We start from the raw sequence: 25,385 nt of genomic DNA, 5'->3' as shown, positions 1-25,385 counted from the left end.
GGGGGTTAATTCGTGCGTCAGATGGTGTCGCAGAGGGCCACGGAGAGGCGAATGAGAACGTGAGCGGGATGATATTGGACGGATATAGCCGACCTGTCAATCACTGGGGATTCACTGTAAAGGCTCAGAGACTCTCTTCATCTCGCTCTCCTCCCCCTCCAGGGCCGGGGTAATCTATTTAAGCCAAATGTGAGGATGCACCAATTAAATCAGACGCCGTTTGGAAATTTTTTGCCTGTTTTCGACACATGAAAGCAATCTAATAACATGGTTGGATAAATAATACATTTACCCTGCGTTGGAAAGAGCATAGCTGCTGCATGTTGTTTCGCACCAATTCGCTGTTTATTGCTACCTTTTAGCCTGAAAATTGTTTACTGTAATGTTCACGTGGAAGTTACATACATTTTCTTGTAAAGCACTCTTATAATGTTTATTTCATTTACAGTATGCATTTTAAAAATGCACTTTTAACAATGTAAATAATTTCGTCTAAAAATATAAAAATAAAAAACTCAGAAACTGCTAGTAAATGTAACAAATAATTAAGAATTAAATGTTACATTTTGAAGTAGAAAGACTGAAGCTCTATTTTCTTGTAAAAAGTAGCTACTCTGATCTTTTAGGCCTAACAAAAATAGATATAGGCTATTAAATAATTAAAAACCTTAAAAAATAAGCACATTTATTTATAATCTATTTTATTTTTAAAGTATGGGGCTATATATTGATTCTTTCATATAACAGTTTTTTAAATATATATTATAGCCTATTTTATTGTGTCTCAACGCCAGCAATTACTGAATGCTGTTTGAGAAATAAACTTTGACTTGACTAAATAAATAATTCTTCATATTAAAGAATGCATTAGCATTAAAATGATTATGCTCGAGAATACTGTAGCCTATCGCGTTTGATTTGGTTTAATTTTCTCAATCTTCTTGGTATAAAGACAATTGTTTTTATTATTTAGGCAACTGTAGGCTATTTCTAAAGTCATTTGGGGCGTTTTTAATGATTTGCTGTTTTTTTTGTATATTGTACTGCCGTGGTGTGGAATAATATATTGAGAATAAATGTATTGGGTTGCTGGGCGGAGATCTGTGTATCTACGCATGTGCGGATGTGAGTCACCGTAAAGTTTAGTATACACCGGTATACACTCCCTAAGCTGACAGCCCGACCAGTTTTGCACAACCCAGAAGCGGAAAAAATTCCAACGAGGTATGCTTTTGTTTCATAAAAAATAAAAAATAAAAAAAACTCTCGAGAAAGCTAAATGTTTTAGGTTCTTGACGAAACTTGAACTGGACTTGACTTGGTTAGTTTGTACCCCGTTATGCAGAAGCGTCATGACGTCACGGGCAGCACGTCGATGTTATAGGTGCCAGTTTAGTGGCGCAATTTTGTTTGTTTTTGTTGTGTTCATGATAAGGTGTGTTTTGTGTTTGCATACTATAGTGGGTCTAACGACATTGCTAACGACCGGTTTTTTTCACAATCCAGAAGCGGGAAAAAATTCCACCGAGGTATGCTAATTGTTTCTTAAACAAACAAGCAACCTACTAACTAACTCTCGAGAAAGCCCCGCTAAAGCTCTCGGTTCTTGACGAGAGTTTAATTCAACTGGACTTGTTTAGGTTATCCACATCATGACGTCACGGGCAGCATGTCGATGTATGTGTCGCAGTTTTGTTTGTTTTGTTGTGTGTTCGTGATAAGGTGTGTTTGCATACTCCAAATTCAGTTTGCTTTCATATATATATTGGGTGGAGTAGGAAAGGTTTTGACTTATTTGTGCAGCTAATGGCTACATTTCGATCCTTACTTTAACAGCACTTTCTTATAGCATTTATTGGTACCATGCAAGGCAGCATAAGGTTCAAACACGTATCATCAATTCAGTCACCAGGATCTTTAGTGAAACGTTTTAAGGCAATATAATGTTCATAAATTCCCAACCTTTTTGTTGATGCTACAAACTCCATGTGATCTAGACTAACTGTAATTCTGTTTTGTCTGCAATAAATGCAATAAAAGGACTCCCTCTAGAGTTTGAACTCGAATGCATGTGATATTTCACATCCTTTCACTAATTTGCCATTCACAACACTGAACATTCATGCTTTGAATGTTGGCACCAGTGATGGTATGAGACATTAATGCCATGATACTTAAATATAGTAATAGTATTAACTAATCTTTGAAATCATTGGTAATGAGTAATTTGTACAACTCCTGTAATTGTTTTAGATAGCTGTGTTTTTATTTTATTTGATCTGTTTTAAAATATTTTTATATTTATTTATAATGTTATTACATTTATTTTATTTGTTTTTATTATTGTTATATTTTATTATATATGTATATATATATATTCATGTTATTTGGTATGATTTGATTTAAATGTATGTATGCATGTGCAGCATTATTTTCTTCTTCTGCAAGGCCACCATTGTAAATAAAACAATTATTAATCGACTTGTATGAATAAAAAGATGTAAACAAACAAGCAATAAAGATGAACAAACAAGCAAACAATAGTCATCTGGGATCCTGGTGACTTACAGTATGTCACCAAAACGTATCTTTTTCAGGGACAGCAAAAGTAAAATTGTACAGTTTGTACTTGTTTGTCCTCAGGATGGCCTCCACGTGGTGGGGACCCCTCTCCATGACGGTGGATAATGGCACTGGCCCTCTGGACAACAGCAGCTGTTTCAGTGCCACACAGAGCACCGTGCTGAAGGGGGTGAATTTCGGAGGAGTGCCTGTCGTTCTGCTGATGGACTTCTCACTCTTTGTGGTAAGTTCTGCAGTTAGCTGGGAACCGATTGGCTTGTGCTGCAGGAATTGTGGTATTTGATGATTGGTTGGTACAGATGTAATTAGATAGTGCTGTGTATCTTCCAATAGGTGCTGCTAATAGTCTTCACTCTGATCAGAAGGAGGCTGTGGGATCACGGGAGACTCGCTCTTGTCGCAGAGACTGAAGGGTATGTGAGATGAAAGCACTAGTAGTCATTATGGAAACATACAGTGTTATAACTGACTGTAAATGTTCTTAAGCGAGTCAAAATTACAGTGTTAAACTAGCAAAATTATTATTTTTTGTAATCTTTTGTTGCTGCCGGTTCAGCGATGCTCAAAAACAGCATTACATTAGGTTAATGTCATCCATGTCCATAGAGGAGCCTGAATACGAGAAGGTGAGTTTTAACCATTATCATCATCTTCCTCAATTATGACATCATTCAGGACATCATCAAAATCTTCCTAATTTCCTGTAGGGTTGCTGCTCTTGGCTTACCTTTATCGTCAATATGGAGTAAGTGCTGTTTTGGTGCTAAATATTCATTTGACATGTTTACACCTGAAAAGCTTGTTGCTTCCTGTTGATATTGTTGCTTTTTCCTGAGCTCAAATAGGGAGGTTTGCATTGTAAAAGAACTAAGAGTTGAAACTGATGTCTGTACATGTTTGTGTGTGTGCGTGCAGTGACACTTTGGTCCAAGAGAGATGTGGAGTGGATGCAGTACATTATCTGTCATTTCAGAAGCACCTTGTCATCTTGCTCTTGCTCATCTGTGTGCTTTCTGTCACTGTCATCCTACCAGTCAATCTATCTGGCGACCTGCTGGGTATCTAACACACACACACACATACACACACACACACACACGCACACATACAATGGAAAATTCAATGTGTCTCAAGAATCCTTCATACAGTGGCTTGGTTATTGGTATTAGCAAGCTGCCTCACTGTTTACTGTTTCTTTAAAATGGAAACTTGACTAATACCAGACACACTGACAGAGAAAAATGAATGAAAGATATGTGCCTGCTGTAGGAATAAGTGTGTAAAGAGAAAAAAATATGAAAATATCTGTGGAGCCAGAAATGTGTTTGATTTAAGATTTATCATACTGTTATTGTCAGATTCTAATGCAGATTTAAAATGTAGTATATTTCAGTATCCAACATTGATAATAAATCAGCATATTAGAATTATTTCTGAAGGGTCATGTGACACTGAAGACTGGAGTTATGGCTGATGAAAATTCAATCTTGCATCACATGAATAAATTATATTTTAAAAGTAGATTAAAAACGAGGAGCGTTATTTTAAATTGTTATAATATCACGCCTTGATGAGCATAAGAGACTTCTTTAAAAAAATCACAAATATGACTTCCATACGAAGATATTAATGGACAGAATATTTTTAAAGCATTATTTGATTTGTAATACTGTTATTGTCACATTTTTTTGATGATTTGAATTATTAAATGTAATCACGAAAAACTGTTTTTTACATCCTATACATTTTTTAAATATATATAGTTTATATATTTTTATTTTTAAAGGCAGGTGATGCATAAATATGTTTGCTCACTTGGGTTTTGGAAGAGCGGTAGCGGTTCATAATCTCAAATAATGTCACCATATGAAATACTTTCAAGTTTCTTTTCTTAGACTTCAGTCTCTGCTGATTGAAAAAGTCTGATTCACTCATTACTGTGTTCCAGGCAATGATCCCTACAGTTTCGGCAGAACCACCATAGCCAATCTTAAGCAGGGGTATGTACAGTATGTGTCCATGTGCAAATGTTTAAATGTCTCTGTGTGTGTCTATTTGAACTGTATTTTAAATGGTGTCTTTGCAGTGATACGCTGCTTTGGCTACACACTGTATTTGCATTTTTGTATCTCATGATCACGGTGGCCCTGCTGAGACAACACACCTCTAAAATGAAGGGAACCAAGAGAGAGATAGTAAGCCGTCCTACCATTTCTCTCTCTCTCTCACACACACACACACACACACACACGGTCTAAATCTGACCCTGGTTTATTTTTCCATAGGCCAGAAACACCCTGTTTGTGAGGGATGTACCGACTGCGGCCAGTAATGAGACTATAAAAACTCACTTTATGTAAGTGGCAATGATTTTCCAAGACTTTTGTTTTGTTTATTTTTTTAGCTATTTCCTTCCCATCTCCATGTTATATGTTCCATACAGGGCATGATCTCAGCTTAAAGCATGTGGAATTGATTAACTTTACATATGGAATGTACTTGCATAATTTTAATAATAACCAGGTGTAATATTGACACCAAATGGAACAGTAATCTGTTTGTTTAGAAACTGGTGGGCTCTAACAATGGCTTGAGTTGGGCCAGACCTACTTGTATATTAGTGCACCGGAAGATATGAAATCTGTTAGGGAAAGCTATACATTTTTACTAATATTAATGTGTCGTGAATGTATATTTGTTTGCAGGGAGGCGTACCCCTCCTGTCAAGTGACTGATGTTAACTTGTGTTATGATGTTGCCAAACTGATTGACCTGGACAGAAACCGGTAAGAAAGCCTGTTATTATTCACAGATCTTATAGGACAGACCCTCACTGACCTGTTATGATTCAGTGTTATCTTGGTATTATTGAGATTTTTTGTTTTGTTTTTATTAATAGTATGAATTTGTTTTTATTTTTATATATTCAATTTTTGTTAAGGTTTAGTAATTATTTTCTGTGTTAGTTTTGTAATGTCTATATAGTTTTTTTTTCAGTTTTAGTTTGAATTATTTTATTACATCAGGTTCATCAAACAATCAAATCATCAATCAAATTATAACTTTTCCCTTGTCAGAAAATTAAATAATTGTTAAGTACTTTTTAAAATACTTTTTTTTTCAGTTAATGTTTTTTTTTTTTTTCAGGTAACATTTTTTAATAAAAAAGAAAAGACTTTTAAAAATATTTTTGACTATAATTTTTTTTTTATTCTTAATTTTTATTGTCATTTTTTGCAACAGAAAAAGGGCAGAAAGAAATCTGCAACATTACAATAAGATACTTGAGATCCAGGGACGACGTGAGGTCATCAACCCTCGCCCATGCAGCCACCTGTGCTGCTGCTGCAGTCACTGTAAGGGCTGTGAAGTGGTAAGAACTACCATCAACCATTTCAGTGGCCTTTGACCTTTAAGCCTTGGGTGTCTAAATAAGGTGTGTTTATGTGTAGGTTGATGCTATAGAGTTCTACCGCTCACAGGAGGCTGCTCTGCGTGACGAGGAAAATAGACTTAAGGAAAATGAAGAACTGCATCCTCTGGGCATGACATTTGTGACCCTGCAAAATGAGTACATGGCCTCTTAGTGAGTGATTCATGCTTAGACTCAACAGCCTATATATTAAAAATGGTGCATGATTATGTTTTTACCAGATTTAATATATTGTGAAAAGAAAAATAAATCTAGTTTCTCCCTATGAAAAAAAAAAAATGTCTGGAACCCGACTGTTGCGCTCTGAGTGTCATTTATCTTTCCTCACAGTATTCTGAAAGATTTCAATGCTCTGGAGTGTGGAGGCAGGGCAAGGGGTGTGGCTGGTGAAGAAATGGGCGGGGGAATCGGGTGTGGGTGTGGCCGAGAGCCTCAGCCGTCCTCTAAGAGCGCAGAACTGAGGGTGAACAAATGGAAAGTGAATTACGCTCCTCACCCACATAATATCTACTGGTACGATTATTCAGTTATATTTTTTTGGAACAAAAAATGTAATATTACAACCTGCTTTAGTTTATAGAGAAACCTTGACCTTCTCTTCATCTCGTTCAGGGAGAATTTGTCATTACATGGGTGGCGTTGGTGGATACGCTTTGTCCTGCTGAATACGGCACTCTTCCTCCTCCTCTTCTTCCTCACCACACCCTCCATCATCATCAGCACCATAGACAAGTTTAATGTCACCAAGCCCATTCACTATCTGAACGTATGTGATTAAACATGTATAATGATGTGAGCACATGAAGTGCAGTGGTGTAAAGACCTGTATGTTGTGTTCACAGAGCGCCATTATCAGCCAGTTCTTCCCCACTCTTCTGCTGTGGACCTTCTCAGCCCTGTTACCCACCATTGTGTATTACTCTACACTGGGAGAAGCCCATTGGACCAGGTAGACCTTCAACCTCAACTACACTCACACACAAACAAGCTTGCTTAATAATGTCTGTCTATGTGTGTGTGTGTGTGAAGGTCCAGTGAAAATATGAGCATGATGTACAAGCTCTACACCTTCCTGATCTTCATGGTGTTGATTTTGCCCTCCCTGGGCCTCACCAGGTATGAACTGATGATGATGATAATTAGATGCGTTTTTTTTTATTTCCCAGTAGAATATTACAATAGGAGTATTTATTAATTAGTTTTAACATGGTATTATTATAAAGATATATAATTACAGATGTTTAAGGCCAATTTGTACAGACCTACAAACAATCTTTAAAAATTTTTATTTTAAAATGCAACCACAATCTATTGTATTTATTTGTTTACTTGTTTGTTTTTATAATTTAACCCCCTCAAAAACAAACAAACAAAGAAAAAAACATAGGAAACCCACCCATCTGTGACAATTTAAAACCATAAATGAATGAATTTTTGATTAGAGTGGCTCTAAAATGTTCCCAGACTGAGCATGTATAGACAGAGAAATAAATACGTTCTTTTTCCTCTCAGTCTAGACGTGTTTTTCCGCTGGTTGTTTGATAAACAGTCTGAGGGGAAGCTGAGGTTTGAGTGAGTATCTAGTGACTTATTCGGTCAAATCAGAATGATTTATTTCAGAATACTTTTGTGACGTGCCGAAATATAAGAATGGCTTTCCATCTTCTCTTCTCTGTGTGTCTCAGGTGTGTGTTTCTACCCGATCAGGGGGCGTTCTTTGTAAATTACGTGATCGCGGCGGCTCTGGTGGGCTCTGGCATGGAGCTGCTGCGCTTGCCAGGGTTACTGCTCTACGTCGTGCGTCTGGCGCTCGCACATTCGGCTGCTGAGAGGAAATATGTTAAACAGGTCCGTCTGTCTTCTATCTTGCTGTTTAGACAATAGGTTGAAAACGTATCCCTTGAAACTGATTTGAAATCGAATGAACAGAAATGTATTACTGATCCACTTGTAACCTCTGTGAAGAATCAGGCGTATGAGTTTCAGTACGGAGCGATGTACGGATGGACGCTGTGTGTTTTCACAGTCATCATGGCCTACAGCATCACCTGTCCTGTCATCGTCCCCTTCGGTCTGATGATTTCATTTCCTCAAGACCTTACACACACCGTATTCGTGTATGTAACATTACATTAACACACTGTGACATGTTTGTAGGTTTGCTGTACCTGCTGCTGAAACACCTGGTGGACAAACACAACCTGTACTTCGCTTATCTTCCCGCCCGCCTCGATCGGCAGGTTCACCTGGGAGCTGTCAATCAAGCGCTGGCTGCACCAATCATATGCCTGATGTGGCTTTATTTCTTCTCTGTGATCAGAACAGGTAGCATCAACTGACAAATCTGCATTTTTCAGACAGCTGTATTCATATTTGATTCATATAGTGGATATATGTTGGTTTTCTGTCTCCATAGGCTTCATGACGGCTACGTCACTGTTCACTTTAGTGGTTCTGTGTGTGACCATCTTTATCTGTATCAGTTACACCTGCTTCGGACACTTCAAATACCTCAGTCCGCACAACTACAATGTGAGCTGCTTGGTTCTGTGTCAAAGTTTATCTGAATTTACAATGCAATGTTGTAATTTAACCACCTCACAACCTTTAACCAATGCACACACAAATACTCTTCTTTTTTTTATTCTCTGCATTTCTGTTCTGCGTTGTATATTTCAAATATTGTTGGATCTGTGAAATATTGCTGTTGTTCCTCTATTTTAAGTCACTTTGGATAAAAAAAGGTCTGCTGAATGCATAAAAGTAATTGCATTGTCTGTGATTTCAGGTTAAGGAAGAAGATGAAGACGTTGCAGTGTCAGAGAGTTCATCTGCATCGGCAAGTTTCACATTTTTATATTATGTTTGTAATTTTGTCCTGATAGATTTTGACATGAACAAAATCTCTCTCTCCATCCTTTTTTATTTATTTATTTATTTTTTTAGGTGTATCTTCCCAAAGTTTTAAACCCAGATGCATCGTCCGTATCTGATGAATGCAGCATTCGCCATTCATACGGCACCACGGACACAAGCACGCCCTTCCTCATCCCTGAGGAAGATTATCCAGACTCCGATATCTAGCAACAGACATCGCCCAATCACAACTGCCCTTTTACCTCTGGAGGAAACGGTCCTTGTTGAATCAGAGGTTGGAGGTCATTGTGCAGATGGAGGGAGTTTACCTTTTAAAAACAGGATCTTTTGGTGAGGAAAAGGCACGGGTACGTCCTCGTCGCCACCGATGACACAGCGATCCAAACAGAGGCGTCCGCGATGAACAGGGACTAGAGTAGCTGTAAGGTCAAAGGTCGTGTCAATGAAAAGCATCTAAGCTGATAAATGCTCTGAGAGATCAACAGAATTTATTATTATTTTTTTTTTCTACACTTACTGAGAGACTTGAGGAACATTTAATCATAAACTGTCATTAAAAAAACCTAAAGGAGCTTTTTGGGATCAATTCTTGTCACCAAAGACTTTAAACTGTTTTCTAAATTGCCATTCAAACACACAGTCCAAACATTTACAGCCAGCTTCGCCAATGAGCACTTGCCAAGGAGATCAAATATAATGCGAATATATCAAAAACACTTGAACTGACACTTGTGTCTTGACGGAATCAACGCTTTATAATAGGAATTAGTGTGTGTGTGAGTGAGAGAAAGCAAGTGTCTGTGTTGTTCGTCATTCTTAATTTATCTGTTTTATACAAATATGTTAATATATTGATGTTGAAAGATTTGAGCTCATAGCTCAGTGGCCTTTCATTAAAAGATTTATAGTTGTGTGTGAGAGAATGAATCCTCGCTAGGTGGCACTGTTGCTCTCTGATCCTTCTGCTTCTTGCAAGAGAGATGTTTCAGGTTCAGTACAAGCTAAACTCAGTATTTTGGCATAATGTCAACTATTAGAGAAAAATAATTTTTATAAAAAAAATATGCCAAGGTTGGATTTACAGTAAGGCTTGTAGAATGAAGTCAACTGGGCAATGCATATGTTTAAAAAAAAATTATGAGACTAAATAAAATCGCATGTCTGCGTAAAATGTAACTTCTAAAATGTCAATTTAATGTCATGGCCATAACAGTAAGAAAGGGATTGATTTTACATCAACTCTATAGAGCACATAGGAAACAGGGCTTTACTAAATAATTCATGTAGGAGCTTTAACAAGTACAAACATCATATTTAATCCATTAGCTGTAATGCAATGGGAAGAAACTGTGGCTATGAAGGGAAGTTCTTGATGTGGTTCCTGTGTTTGTGTTTTTGTTCTGTAAATTCATTAGATGAGTGGAACAGAAACCGAGTTTTAGTGTCTGATCATGTAAACGGCTCAACCTCTGTACATTGAGTCTCATAGTCTTAAGTCTCAGATTTTCCTGGAAAGGGGTGAATAGATGTCCTCTAAACACACACACCACACATTTCTCCAGAATGCGGTTTTCAGCTCATTAGGCTGGAGGATAGAGGAAAATCACCTTATTTTAACACCATAAGCAGCCCACAAACTCGACTGACCTGCTCTAAATGCCAGGATCAGCATTCAAAACTGCTTAAGAACAGAAACTGATATAATGCGTGTGTGCGTGCATGTGTGTGTGTGTGTGTGTGTATCAAACTTTATTTTTTTATTTTCTTTAGTATTCTTTGTACATTTTTAGTGGTGGCAGGTAGCTAATTGGGTTCACTCTTAGCTTGCCAAATATTTTATTGAACACAAAAATGTTAAACTTTAAGTTTTAAGCTTTGCAACAATTTTTCTTGGGTATGTGTGTATTTGAGTGTGTAATAGGATGGATCTCATCTCATACTTTTTTCGCAATACTGCGTAAAGGTCACATATTTGGTGTAAACCATATACAATAGTCATAAACATGAAGATTACATGCATTTGTAAAGCTATATTTTATTCTGTGAGAGCCAGAAATAATAGCATTTACAGCATTTGAGACAACCGTAAACCTTCAGAAGGCTTTATGACCCAAACGACACAAACGTCCACATGCAACTTGAAACAAAAGATGCATACGAGTCAAATAAAGCTGCAGTGAATCCAGAAAAATCTTATTGTACTTCTGGAAACAGCTGTTATGTTATTTAATTTGGATATTAAATAAACTCTTTCTTTTATTAGTTTTGCTTGTTAAGATAACCATCACTGTTACTATGAGGACATGCAAATTCCTAATACAAAATCACGAAATATAATCTTTAGGATGTAACTTGTTCATAGCTGTTTGCGCTACAGATGTGAACGATACCTTAAAAGAATAGTTCACCCAAAAATGAATATTTGCTGAAAATGTACTCATCCAAGATTTTGTTTATTCTTCAGATTTGGAGAAATTCAGCATTACATCACGGTCTCTCCACTGGATCCGCTGCAGTGAATGGGTGCCATCAGAATGAGAGACCAAACAGCTGATACACAAGTAATCCAAAACACTCCAGTCCATCAACTAATGACTTGTGAAATAAAAGGCTGTGCACTTTTAATAAGTCCATCATTAAGACTCTTTTTTTTATTCAAACCATTGATTCTGGCAAATTTCCCAGTAAAAAAGTTGTGAATATGTTAGTGGATTTTGACCTGAAAGGATAAAAGCGGATAGACTTTTTTTTCTCTTGAGGAACCATTTTTACGAATTGGACTTGTATTTTGGCCAGAAGTGACGATTTAAGTCTAAAATGCCTCAATGGATTTGTTTCTCACAAACACACAGCTTTTCACTTCACAAGACATGAATTGTTATTCTGGAGTGGTGTGAACTACTTGTGGATTATTGTGATGTTTTAATCAACTGTTTGGATTCTCGTTCTGACGGCACCCATTCACTGCAGAGGAGACACTGGTGAGTAAACTCAGTGCAGAAACTGCTTTCAAATGCTCTGGAATCATTACAGAGACTGTTGCACTGGAAAAAATCAACAACAATAACAATAAACACTTATATAAATAAACATGCAATTTCTTAATCCTGTAAACTGTGCTCTAGATGTGGTGTGAATCCACATAACTTACATCACATGGTTGACACACACACTTAATGCCTCGTCTCCAGCTGTGTTTGGTCTTTCAAACTACAGGAACCAATTATTGTTGTACTTGTATATGGTGCATTGAAATACTCAAAAGATGATTCATCCCTCCATTGACACGGACGAAGATGCTTCCTCCTCTCCTCTCCTCCCTTCTTCCCTTCTCTTTTCAGATGGTCCGTGCTCTTCCGAAGCCATGATTGATGCCTCTGACCTCGTGACCCGGGGTACGTATGACTGATCTCTATGCTAGCCAACCACAAAGCCCGACTGCGTTGATTTCCCCTGCTGATCCCTCCCTTTTGTCTGAGGGATTATTCCCATGGCAACGCTGGTGGTCTGTATGGTTCAGTTCTCAGAGCCGAGAGTAACAGACCCCCTGCCAAGCCCTGGGGATAAACTTCTTCCACTTCACCCAGACACAACTTTAAAGGGAAAACCAATAGCAAAGTTTTATATCCTTGCCAGACATCTCTTAAGGTTTGCAGAGTTTACTCAGGGAGGAAATTGAGACCAAAAGAAATGAGCAAATAAACTAGTAAAGGATTATTAGAGGGAGAATTCCCAGACTTTTCCTCGGTTATGTGATCATCAATAAAAATTAACAGAGCTGTAAATCTGCCTCTGAAACCACAGTCTGTAATTCTACAACTCTCGATAGCTTGAAGGGAAATTCTGTCATTGTTCAAAAATTGTGAGGAACATACTTAGTTTTTATTTGTGCTCAAATCATATTTGTGGTTAGTTATGAAATATGAGATACGAAGATGCATTCCATCAGGTTTTATGTCAATAATATTATAGTATGGTATCAGGAGATATGCAATCAATTTTTTTTCCGCATGTTTGGGAGAACTAGGAATAACTTTTAAAATACCCCCCCCCCACACACACACAGACACTGTTAAAAAAAAAAAGAAAAAAAGTTGTACTCGTAAAGTGTAAGAAAGTATCCATATTAAAACAGAAAAGGTACTGGTCATTTTCTGCCAAGATATTTTCTGTTAAGTTTACAGATATTTCCTTCTGTAAACATTTCCTTAAGTCGATGCAATTTGTATTTCAAAATATGGTGAAAACACCTGTGAAAAATCAATATGGATTTTATTTATTTTATTTTTTTACAGATTTTGAGTGTACTTATGAACAAACATCTAAAGTTATATACACATTTAACAATTTATTTTATTATATTTATTTCTGCAATAGCAAAGTTAAAAAGAAAAAAAATAGTTTTCAGTGTTATATTTAACTAAAACACAAATTGTTTTCATTTATTAAAATAGAATAAACAATAAAATAGATGAACAATTTAAACTTAAATTTAAAAAGCATAAACAAAAAAGAAATAAAAAAAAAAAATTAGAAGAACTTAAACTAAAATTAAAATGAAAACTGAAAATATTAAAATAAAAGAATGTGTGTGTTTGTGTGTTTCTCAAGGGAAAATTAAATTACTATGATTAATTGCTTAATAATGCATTACACCCAACACTCTATATGTCAAAGTTGGGTCAAGCAGTGAAAACCTAAACATAAGTTAGTGCACTATATAAGTATAACGCCTTATGAATTTTCTCAACAAGTCATGTGGAGCTCCACCAGTTAAGACAAGCATGAGACAAATCTGTCCAAAGATGTGAAATACAGACATCTTCACTTCCTTCCCACCCTCTTCCTCATCCTCCCCTTCCTGTCTGAAGTCTTCCCCCTCTGGTCATGCTCTTTCAGAGGCTCTGTACTTTGTGAGTTATAGCCAGAGGCGGGTGTGATGTTGTGGCCACTAATCTCCTGTGAATGAGGCCGTCCGTCTGTGTGCGTGTTGAACATGCGTGCTGCTAACTCAACAGGATCTCTGTGGCTAACCGTTCCCAATCCCAACACTCCCATCACTCACACAGGGACTGGCTTTAAGAGCGCTGGAGTGCTAAGCACTTGACACCTGTAACGGATGTTGCTTTTTACGGTTTTACCATGCAAGAAAATTCTTATGCTATAGAGCAGACAGATGCTCTTAAAAAATAAAGGTTCCATGGGGGCTTTTCAAAACAATGCCATAGAAGAACAATTTGGTTTCCTAAAGAACCTTTCAGTGAACATTTCACAAAAGAACCCTCTTTTTTTCATTATGAAGAACGTTTTGTGCAATGGAAAGGTTTCAAAGGTGTTAAAGGTTCATTGAACAACTGATGCCAATAAAAAAAAAATTTAATTACAGTGAAACAAAAAAGTGAACTTTATGAGAAAAAAAGAAAAGAAAACAAGATCACTAAATATAAGATTTTACCAACCACCACGATACTCACAATTCATCCCAAAACTAAAGCAAAATGATTTATTATATTTTGCATAGAGAAAATTAAACCTCCTTTATAACATTGATTGAATATTGTATAGTGGCATTGTTTTCATGACAAATAACAATTTATATATATATATATATATATATATATATATATATATATATATATATATATATATATATATATATATATTTTTTTTTTTTTTTTTTTTTATTTATTTATTTATTTGTTGCATTATATACCATGAGAATTTGGGGGTGAAACATTCTCAATTGTCAAAATATCTAAATCACAATGCAAATAATTGGACAGACAGACAGAAAGACAGACAGACATACAGACATACATACAATACATTATATATATATATATATATATATATATATATATATATATAAATTAGGATGAAATGTGTTTTCTAATGCCAGTGCCAAACTGAAATCATACTCATTACTTGTGTTTGTCATCATTTTAAAAAGCCTCTATCTTCACACACATAAACACGCTGATGTGTTCACAGCAGGCAGAGCTGACTTCTGCTGTTAACAGCTAATCACACAGAGGGCATTAGGTCAGACAGAACACACATCCTGCCAGCTGTGCCACATGCTTCCTGTTTGTCTCAAAGTAGATGAGGAGCCTCCTGTGAGCGACCGTCATCTGTGCAGACTTCTAACTCAACTGAATCATTGTCATCATCGTGACCCAAAAAAATCAAATGCAAAAAATAACTAACATTCCAATATGTCTGACTGAATTAATTATTTTAAAAACATAATAAATATATTAATTTAATTAGAAAATTAATTATATGTGTGTGTGTGTGTGTGTGTTTTATAAAAATTAAATAAATAATAATGTGAACAATGAACGCGGTTGTGAGCCGAGTGTTTGTGTGTTGCTATAGAAACAGGATACTAGTTACTGGTTTTTGTTTACCTTAACAACCACAGAGTAACCGGAGAGTGAGTGAGGCTGATTAGCTTGCTACCGTCCGTTCAATAAACAAGCGAAAAAATACAATTGATTCAGTTATTATTGTAATTATTTTGTAGATATAAATTTAGTTAGTAAATGGTGTTGAGATGGACTCTGAATCTTTGCATTACTCGTTGGATTTAGCCGCCGGTAATGGTTTGACTCTGAGCAGCGAGCAGAGAGCCGCTCTTCAGACCTCGCTGGTTATTCTGAAAAGAAACTACAAATTCAGCCGGGTATTATTTTGGGGAAAGATTTCGGGGATAAAATGCGACTATTTTATTGCTCAAGGAGTTGAAGATGATGAAATGAAGAACAAAAAGTATTTGTACAGGTAGGAAATCATGTCGCGATCAGTGCTTGTTTACTCATTTGTGATCGTGTACGATGGCTAAATTTGTCTCAGCCAAATAATATGAGACATAAGTCGATTTTGCTATTTTAATTTAATAAAATAACCTTTTATTAGTTTAATTACTACTTTATTTTGATAATGTTATCTTAATATGGTGGCCATTCAGGTGAAAGTTTAAGAAAAATAATATAATTAAAAATATTTTATAAGTAAAATTTATTTATATACATTTATTTTATTTGACAAGAGCCATTGTGTCTGTATTGTTTGGAAAAACTCTGATATTAAATACCAGTATCTGTTTAACCTTGTTAGTGAGTGATAAATTATATAAAATGATAATTTTTTATCATTACACAGTTTAAACTGCGTGGATTGGCACCTGTTACCCCCAGCCACTGAGTCCATGATTGCAGATGTGGCATTAGCAGCACAAGGCCGATTCACAGGCGACCCGTCCCATGAGTACGAGCACACAGAGATGCGCATTAAGGGAGAGGGGGACGATGCCACGGAGGAAGAGGTCACGGTGAGAGGAGGGCGTTTGGGTTACACGACACAGATGGGACTATAACGACTATGCAGCATTCTGGAAATAGATTTAAAAAAATGAACAAAAGCCCATCTTCCTTGGCCAATGTGGTATATCTGCTTTTCAGGATTGTGGAATGTTTGTGTCTTTGTAAAACACAGATCTTGCTTTGTTGGCCAATCTTTAATTTTTCTTTTTAGCAATCAAAGAGTCTAAACATTTCGAGGACAATTGGAAACACTAAAAAATAATGTTGTGTTTATGTGGGCGTGGCAATGTTTGGATGTAAAGCAACTGTTATTATTTATTTGGTTTTCTGTTTATTCATGGTTTATAATAGAGTAAACAAGGTAAATGGCAGGCGGCTTCTTGAATGTTTATGAAGCCATTAACGTGCCTCCGTTTCTGCAGGTGAAAGTGAATGAGGCGAGTAGACTGGCAACAGCCGTGTCAAACATCGATAAAGATGCATCTGTAGTGCCACGTGGTGCATTTACCAAGAGCCCCAGCGGGAAAGTGCTTACAAACCGAAGCTTTGGAGGTATGTTTACAGCCAAACTCTTAGTAGTTCAGAAGTGTTTGTATATGCTTTCCACCCGCAATCAGATGCAGCTGTGTGAGTATAAAACTAAAGTCTGTATGTTTCCATTTCTTAATACAATGGAATCAATTTTGGTTCTCTGAAGACACTTTCTTGTAATCAGTCTTCAGTTCATCTTATGTTGTCATTTATCTCAATCATCATCAGACACTAGATCAGTTTAAACTTTGCACATGATTTGGGTAACCATATGTCCCCTTTTCTCCCTGGACAGGATTTCTAAATTGCCAAAATGTCCAGGTTTTGCCTTTGTTTCTCTGTTGACGTGCTCTCTACAGTCTTTATGTATTATATGAGCAATTGCATTGTATTGAGCATTCTCTGTAAATCCCACCTTCTTGCTTGACACAACTGATCAATTATGTACAATTGATACAAACCTGGACATTTTAGGCAATTTAGTAATTGTCCTGGAAAAAGCTGATGTATGTTCACCCTACACTCGATTGCAGGTCTAGATCCCATTGAAGCTGCGAAAACTGCGCAACTATCTGCACTTCCGTGAGCCAGTTAACCTGAAAAAGAAGTCCATCCTGGAAATGTCACACCTAAACCCTGCTATTGACTTCCTAGATCCTTTGAGCGAGGACATTCCTAAAGGTAATGAAAAGGAACGATCTTTCATTACCTTCTTGTGTGATGATTTATTCGTGATGTGGTTTTATTTCCAATCACAATATTGTTTCTGAAGGTACTGTGGGAGTCTCCAGCTCCCACCCTCAAGTCCTGTAATGAAACGTTTGCATTGAATCGGATCCCTCTTTTGCTTTAGACTTAATGATTAAAAAGGTGAATAACACCTGTTAACACCACCATAATTTCCAAAAAATGATGCTGACAAGCAAATTGCATCTAGAAAGTCTTAATAGTGGTGGAAATATGAGGAGGGTGTAAAAATTCTTCTGCAAGGCATCCCATGATCCCTGTAGCTGGATTTCCCTGGGTTAATGACTGATATGATTTGGCAGCTGCCTAAGGCCGAGCGAAAGCCAAGGAGACATCTGGGGTGTTGTTCTGCAAACTGTAATCCCATTGTTCTCTTTTCTTTCTGGAAGAAGCGTTTGAGGGAATGCCATTTTCTACAACAACTATAAATTTCCCACTCGTATATCACGGTTACTCAAAAAACTATTCGTCTGTTGATGTTCCCTGCAAATTCAAGTCAGACATAAGCTTGCTGAAAGGTATTCATCAAGCATGCTTCATGAAGCATTTCCCATCGCTTGCCTACAGGCTACAGACCACTACTGATTGTTTAACATTAAGTTCCTCAAGGAATATCCGGTTCTGCTGATCCTGAATCTTAACCAGTTGGAATTTGACTTGTTTAAAATACTGAGCGAAGCACTGGAGCATCACTTTGAGTCTCGACATTTACTGAAAACAGCTTATGACTCTGGCATAAAAGTGCTCATTGCAAGATTAAGAGTGACCTCCTGTTGAATGCAACCTCAGTTTCTCAGTAGAGTTTGAAGACATACTCAACCTACTGGACACATGCCTAGACTTTAAGTGTGGTAGAAACATCTCAGCTGTTTCATCAAAGGAGGTGATCTGTCCTTTCTCTCTAAGGGATGGCCCCTAATGGGCAATACTACACTAAGTTGATTTGTTTTGTCTCTAGAAACTGAAATAGTAGGGCAGGTTTCAGACAGAGGACATTTACCCGCCCTGAGTAACAGTTCCTCTTTTCCTCTTGACCAGTCAGGTGGAAAAAACCTCAATCTTCTCTCAAAAAGGGCCAGAGGTGAACAGGTTCATCTGGACGGCTCAAATAGTGGGTAGAGAATACTGGAAATGGGCGGTGATATTTTGGCTTCACTCGGGTTTCCTTGAATGTGGCCTGGAGAAGGAAAAAGCAGGGAGATTTCCCAAGAACTTGGAAAGGCAGAAAATAATGTATAACTGCATGATTGTTTTAAAGCCAAACATCTATGTAAGAAATGGGGGGTTATGGTTTTGTTCAGTGTGGATCGAAGTAACTTGCCAGTCTTATTTAATATTGCATCTTTCGGACGAGAAAATCGAATGACTACATATTATCCTCAAAAGCTTTTCTAATATGTGACGGTTATGTGTTTTGATGAGCGCTCTGTAGAACTGCTGCCCATAAATATTTAAAGTCATAATCAAGCAGATTCACAATGGACATTATTGCAGACTTTTGAATGTTTAAGTTGAAACATTGTTAGCAGTTTTATGTTACGTTATGTCTTCACTGGCATTGAGCTTCGCAGTACTGGGCGCAAGCCAATGCCGACAGCTGGATGCTGGGGCCACCCAGACAGAAAGACACCAGATCGCTCTCTTTATATATATTGCTGTGATAATAGTTATCCATAACTGAGCCAACTCTCTGTCACATGACTTTTTTTCTCCAGATTTTACTCTGCGTCTGTCAGACTATCACAGTCTGGACTCTGTCAGTGATTATGCGTAATGGTCGAAAATTTTAGTTCAGTCTATGCAAAATGCTTTTTGCCTTCTTTTCCCCCTTTGATCTTGTACAGTAGGATAATGCTGGTCTTTTTGCTTACTGTGTGTGTCCTTCACGTAGGGTCATGGAGCCTCCAGCTTGAGCGGGGTGGGACTATGTGTGTATTACGCAGTTTGCTCTGGCTGGGTCTCACCTTCTTCCACATTCCCCAGACCCCTCAGCATGGGTACATCTACATGGGAGACGGACTGATGAACCTTGACCTGCCCTTCATGTTATAGCAGCCAAAAGGATTTTTTATGAAGACGGCAAAAGCTTCAATCTTGCTCTAAGCGTGAATGTGTAATCAACTCTGTGATTTACTTGCACTGTAATTTTCTTTATTTAATTGAAGGAAAACATAAACATGTCAGCATGTTTGGAAAGTTGAAGTTGCATTGGTGTTTCAACCTTTCAGGCAGTCACAAACGTTTACCTTGGTTTTTCTTCGTTGCAAACACATGCAAACTAAGAAACAGCTGAAGTGAGAGAAACACTTTATTTGCAAATCTGCCCTTGCAATATTATAATTTAACATTTCTCCAAATCACACTGTGGAAAGCCAAATCAGAGTTCTAGAGTTACATTACAGTGATCTCTGAATTGAAGCACTCTGGTTTATCAGTTAACAGTCTCTTTGTGCCAGAGGCAGTGACCACCATGAAAAGGTACAAATCCTTTGTCATACTGTAGATCCTCTCAGTCCCATGTAAGTCGCTCTTTTGATTGGGTAAACAGCCGTGTCCATCAGTGCTTTATGTACAGTGGTTTGGGGCTGTATCTGACATTGTTTTTCAGGGCAGGATGTCCTACAGTCATTCTCTTCTTACACCACTTCAGCCCTGTCTTGAAGATGGGCTTCACGGACTTCACAGAGTAACGTGTCAGATACCTGCAACAGAGATTGTCTGATTAATGACGTGTACCTAATCTAAAAATGGCATGAAAATATGACTCCTCAAATATGTGACATCATTCTCTTTTTAAGATAACCGTACCGGTTGAGAGGTGGGTTGGGTTTAGGTTTTGGAACATGGCCTTCAGGTAAAGGGGGTTTATGATCTGGTAGCAGTCCTAAAAAGAAATGAGGAACTGGTTCAATGATTGTAACTATTAATATGGATGCCAAAACAGAGGAGCAGCTGATTTTACATGGTTATATATTACACATAATCTATTAGTTAATATGAGATTAAAAATGCTGCATTCATAAGAGAGGCAGAAGAGAATTAACAGAATGTGGTTTAAACCATGTTAGATGCTGTATTACATTGACTTTATTAAAGCTGAGCAACACTGAGTATTTTCATATAACATAAACATTAGAAATCTCCAATTCACCTGCACGATGGGCCATCTGTACACAAATTGCTATCTTGGTATGTTCCTGGGCACAGAGGCCTGTAATACGCCGGGGAAGCATCCCACCATCTGAACGAATGAACTGACTGAGTAACAGCACGTCCTGCAGAACCAACCAGAGTGAGAGAGAGAGAGTGAGAGAGAGAGAAGTCTTAAAGATAATGAGAGAAAAATAACGATGCCCCTGATCATCATATTTGGGAGCACTTACAGTGTAGTTGTACTTGTTCTGTAGGTTCCATCTGTAGATGGGACAGGAAGCTGTGGGGTTGGGAGGCTGTGGTTGCTCAGATGAAGGCTCAATAACACCCTCTATCTGATAAAAAAAAAAAGTGACAAAAACAAGCATTTTTATAGAATTGCAAATAATATCAAGTTGAATTGTGGCAAACAGACAGCTGACACTGGTGAGTTATTGTTCTGTCCTGGATGCTTGATTGTTTTTCTTATAATTTACACCTTCGTTGTAAAATGTAGATTTGAGAGAGAGAAGGTATTACTTACAACTGTGGTCTTGCCATCTTTCTTCTCCACCACTGTAAAAAACAAAACAAAACAAAAAACATGCACAATGATTTATGAAATTCCCTAATGTAAACATTCAAAGCAGATATATAATCCGATATATAATTAAAAATTGCATTTGTGAAAATGTTTCTGATTTAATTAAAATAATTTTGTTTTTCCATACAAATTACGTTCTCGGCAAAATAACTGAATAAAACCGAAATATAAAAAAATATTTTTTTCAGTGTATTACATTAATTTATAACACGTCTCCGAACAATTTTAATTACATTTCAATTTAAATTAATGAAATATTCTATTACATCCCATATTTTCAATGTGCACGCAGACATTTAAACTGCAAATAACATGATATAATATAATAGCTCAATAACAGTTATGGCATGAAGAGGACGTTGCATTGCGCTGTGCAGATGTCCTGAAATCAGACTCCAGTAAACTCACCATGTCTAAGTCCGCGACACGGCGCACTCCCCAAAAACGAGAGCTGCGAGAAACCCGGTATCCTCTGAAATAAACTTTTGGTGCTGAGATGATTATGAACGGACCACAGCGCTGCCCTTGCGGACTGCACAACACAGCGCGCCGCCATGCTTTCTCTGACATCCGCTTCCTGGTCAATCACGTGTTTCCGCCTCCTTGTGAAAGATGCTGCGATGCTCGAGGACGTCCGTTCAAATCCCCTGGAAGTCAAATGGAGCAGAGGCGGCTTTTTTGAATGGATGTCAATGGAAGCGTATGGGATTACAATAACAAAATAATAAAGGAATAATGAAGGAAGAAAGAACAGGGCATTATACAGAATTTACACTGACATGTTAGCAATAAAGAGATTGCATGTTGATTTAGTTACTGACTGGAAAAACAAAACAAATCGCTACTTATTAATTTCATTAATAGTCTTTATGTGTCATGTTTTAATAAACTGTTTGTGGCTATAACCCCCTCCCCATACTGTATATTCACCTTAGTTAAGAAAGTGCATCTAATACAAATGTGCCACGGTGTTTTCTTGAAAAGTCTCTAGAGTTAGTTTACATTCATTGTGTTAAGCAACAAGTGTGGAGATATGAACTAGTTGAACACAATTAATGAATTTACTAATGTAATTCAAGGTTGTTTTTCTAAGATTAAAAATAGGATCTAACCCCTTTGAACTAACGTTGTGCGGCCTGGTTTTTGCTTTTGCAACAGTTTATGACTTCATGCTTATCATGAATGCAGTAGAGACTGCTTTCTAAGGGCTGTGCAATAACAGACGTTTGCCTCTATTACATATCTTGTCTACTATCACACTAGCTCAAAAAGAAGCAAGATAGTTCAAAGAAATGAACTACCAAAGGGGAAGAATGCAGTGGCTTTATCTGAATATACAAGGTATTGTACTGTGATTTATAATGACTACCTTTTGTTCACAATGGACAGGTTCACAATGTTCACTTTGTGTTGATGCATTGATATATTTGCATGCTATCAGTCACTTATCTTGGACTTTTCTTTTGTCACTGTTAAAAATGTGCCATATAAATCAAACTGTACCTGCATTTTTTTAGAAATTGAGCCTGAAGTGGTCTTTTGTTTCAAATACTCTGAAGTAGCAAAACAATTATTATTATTATTTTTAATTTAGAAAAAGTTTAGAAGAAGAAAAATCACAGAGATTATCAGCAGAGGGACATGTTCTGACTTTGTCTTACAATGTTTGAGATGCAGGTGTTTTGCCTTGGGTTTTCATATCTTTTCTGACCCCCTATGTCCTTTATGTAAACAGACGTTCACAAAAAAATCAGATTAGAAAAACACAAAGAGCCAGTCATTATGTGATTATGCCTGTGGATGGTTTTCATTTTGTTGAGCTTTCCTTTTATTCTTAGACAAATTGTGTTGGTTAAAATGCTAAAGAAAAGGCAATCTTGCTGATGGTACAGTAGGTGATAAAAAAGGCTCACAGATTTGGTCAACTCTGTGCACCCTCACAAAGAAAGGCCTTTTTTATTAGTTGGTAAAGTTACGTAAAAAGGAAACGAGTATGCTTGACCACCTCATTCATGGTCCTTGGCAAACATCTCAATAATACTGATGGAAATGGATGTTAACTACAGCGAACAAGCACATAAATTCTCACGGATAGTTACTGGCCTTTACACTGGCGCCCATTGGATCTGGTGGGTCTTTTGTATTTCTGGCAGCTTCGCGAAAATTACTGGTGTGTTGAATAACTTTCACAGTCGATCCGAGAGCTCTTACGGTGTAATTGAAGGTCTCTGATTGTTATTATGTCTGTCCTACTTGATTTACAGATATAAGGGACGTAGTTAACCCCTGAAAGAGGGCACGATGAGACCTCAGGCAGATACTGTGCAGCTTCACATGTGACATCATATCTTGAGAGCAGAATGTGTGGGAAACCCTTTCCGTGAGCCTCAAATGCCATTTCAATGAGAGGAACCATTTGTGACTCATGATCAAAGACACAAATGTTGTTTGTTCTTTTATTAGTAGCTGTAACATTTTGGCACTCGTGATACTGTGCCGAGTCCTGAGGATGTTATTTTGTCTGTAACAGTAATGTAATCCGTATCAGCACATCTGTTGATCTTGAAATTGACCCAGAATTCAAGTGCAGCAGTCAAAAATGTGCCTGTTTTGGGATCCAGAGAGTGATGGGGATTCTTGTGTTTTGTGTGTGTGTGTGTGTGTGTGTATGTGTAGGTCGTGCTGCACAAAGCAGGCTTTGTTTCTCCAAACTCGTTCCTTCGGTCATCAACACTTCAGTGGTCACATTCCCTGACAAAAGTGCTGTGCAAAAAAATGGCATTTAAAGTGTCTGGCCACCTTCTCTCATGGGCTTTGATATTCAAATGCAACGTGGAGCTCCCTAAATAGCAGCTGAGCTGAGTTTGGAGTAAATCAGGTCACTTTCAGATGAAAAGACATCCCCACGGACAAAGATGGAGGACAATGGCACCATGTTGATTCGGTGTCACAGTGAGAAGTTATGGATGCACGCAGGAGGTTGGCACCACTGAAACACGCAGGAGGTGCTGCTCAGAAAGAGCCACACAGAGGTCACAGCCAATATAGGAGTGCTAAAGAAGACAGAAACATTGGCTGTGGATTTAGAGCACCAGTCAGAGGGAAGTCTTCCTTTTCCTCTGTTGTGTTCATAGAGTAATTATCCTCTGAAAGATTAGGCACATGAACGCTAAGATTAAAAGTGTCATCGTCTCATTGTCTGTGGATTGTTTGAACTGAAGCTGGTAAAAATCAGTGCAGACTGTGTAACTGTTCTCACGCAGGCTCACTGGCCGACTTGGAATCTGACTGAGTTGAAAAGCCTCTCTAATTCAATTATTGCAGAAGAGGTTTTGCTGCCTGAATAACTTCACTGTAAAGCTCCTGAGTCAATTTCTGTAATTTGAAAACACACCATCATTAGTTCCATTTTTCCTGAATTAGTTTGAAACCAGACCTTGCAGATGCACACTTTGCACTGTATAATGCACATGAACATGTAAACGAAGCCTTTTTAGATTCCGTATTACTACACAACCTCAAACAGTGTCTCATCACAGACCTCATTCATCAGGAAAAGCCTTTTCAGACTCATTCCCTGCTTGTCTGAATCCAGATGGAGTGATACATGAATGATGGCATTCATAATATCCACAATGTGTATTCACGGCCCCCTGTCCGATCAGAAATCTGGATATATCGCACTGCCAGAAACGTGAAATTTCACCCATCCGCACAGCAACAAATGTCTCCCTTTCATCCTTTCTCTGCCTCCCTTCCTCCCTCCCTTGCCCTTGCTCTCCTTCTCGCTCTCTCTCTTTTCCTCATTCCCTTTCTTCTCTGCTCCCACACTGAAGCCAGGCGGCTGGAGAGGCTCTGGGTGTACGTGCGGAGTGGCAGAGCCTCTACTCAAAGAATCAATTCGCTTTTGGAGAAGCCTCGGGAGATTCAGGCCTCTCCATGTCCCTTTTCTTTCTCTTTCTGCCCAGACTCTTCACATCCGCCAGCTTCTATCCTCATGTGCCCTTTTGATTTTCTCACTTCCTCTCTCTTTCTCCTCTCTCTCTCTCTTGTGGTCCAGGCAAATATATTCGTACGCTTTCCCCATTAGTGCTAATGTCATGCAAGACACATCCCAGTCAACACAATGACCGATAGACTCCTGAGAGCTTGT

At 37.7% G+C, this 25,385-nt stretch overlaps 4 protein-coding genes across 11 annotated transcripts in view; 2 read left to right on the top strand and 2 right to left on the bottom strand.

Moving 5' to 3' along the window:
- The window catches only part of LOC113048471 (B-cell receptor CD22-like), a 1,131,192-nt gene that overhangs the window by 158,457 nt on the left and 947,350 nt on the right, over window positions 1–25,385 (bottom strand). The gene's annotated exons all lie outside the window — the stretch shown is intronic.
- LOC113048476 (CSC1-like protein 1) lies at window positions 28–11,155 on the top strand. 6 transcript variants are annotated; one of them, XM_026210311.1, is made up of 23 exons: window positions 28–189; window positions 2,644–2,806; window positions 2,917–2,996; window positions 3,140–3,209; window positions 3,291–3,328; window positions 3,499–3,641; window positions 4,532–4,583; window positions 4,670–4,778; window positions 4,869–4,939; window positions 5,289–5,369; window positions 5,827–5,956; window positions 6,036–6,169; window positions 6,347–6,529; window positions 6,629–6,782; window positions 6,859–6,965; window positions 7,046–7,132; window positions 7,529–7,588; window positions 7,702–7,864; window positions 7,982–8,087; window positions 8,174–8,341; window positions 8,433–8,548; window positions 8,805–8,855; window positions 8,963–11,155. In XM_026210311.1, coding segments are annotated over exons 1-23 (2,406 nt in total). In that variant the 5' UTR covers window positions 28–187; the 3' UTR covers window positions 9,101–11,155. The 6 variants fall into 6 exon arrangements, with proteins under 6 accessions (XP_026066096.1, XP_026066097.1, XP_026066098.1 ...); XM_026210312.1 differs by lacking the exon at window positions 28–189 and adding an exon at window positions 1,159–1,224 and having other exon boundaries at window positions 8,963–9,100; XM_026210313.1 differs by lacking the exon at window positions 28–189 and adding an exon at window positions 1,163–1,224 and having other exon boundaries at window positions 2,623–2,806; window positions 8,963–9,100.
- Window positions 15,322–19,692, top strand: LOC113048540 (radial spoke head protein 9 homolog). Its single transcript, XM_026210412.1, is given in 6 exon segments — window positions 15,322–15,676; window positions 16,058–16,226; window positions 16,641–16,770; window positions 17,283–17,305; window positions 17,307–17,430; window positions 19,388–19,692. Coding segments are annotated over 6 exon segments (834 nt in total). The 5' UTR covers window positions 15,322–15,449; the 3' UTR covers window positions 19,549–19,692.
- Window positions 19,787–21,818, bottom strand: LOC113048555 (28S ribosomal protein S18a, mitochondrial). Its single transcript, XM_026210430.1, has 6 exons — window positions 21,641–21,818; window positions 21,173–21,204; window positions 20,880–20,984; window positions 20,648–20,771; window positions 20,305–20,380; window positions 19,787–20,198 (listed from the first exon to the last, which is right to left on the bottom strand). The coding sequence occupies exons 1-6, from the start codon at window positions 21,786–21,788 to the stop codon at window positions 20,054–20,056; spliced, it is 630 nt and encodes a 209-aa protein (XP_026066215.1). The 5' UTR covers window positions 21,789–21,818; the 3' UTR covers window positions 19,787–20,053.

This window comes from Carassius auratus, chromosome 29, assembly GCF_003368295.1.
Source record: "Carassius auratus strain Wakin chromosome 29, ASM336829v1, whole genome shotgun sequence".
NCBI classification, from domain to species: domain Eukaryota; kingdom Metazoa; phylum Chordata; class Actinopteri; order Cypriniformes; family Cyprinidae; genus Carassius; species Carassius auratus.
The sequence above is the reverse complement of the archived record's forward strand: the minus strand, read 5'-3'. Positions and strand labels throughout refer to the sequence as shown.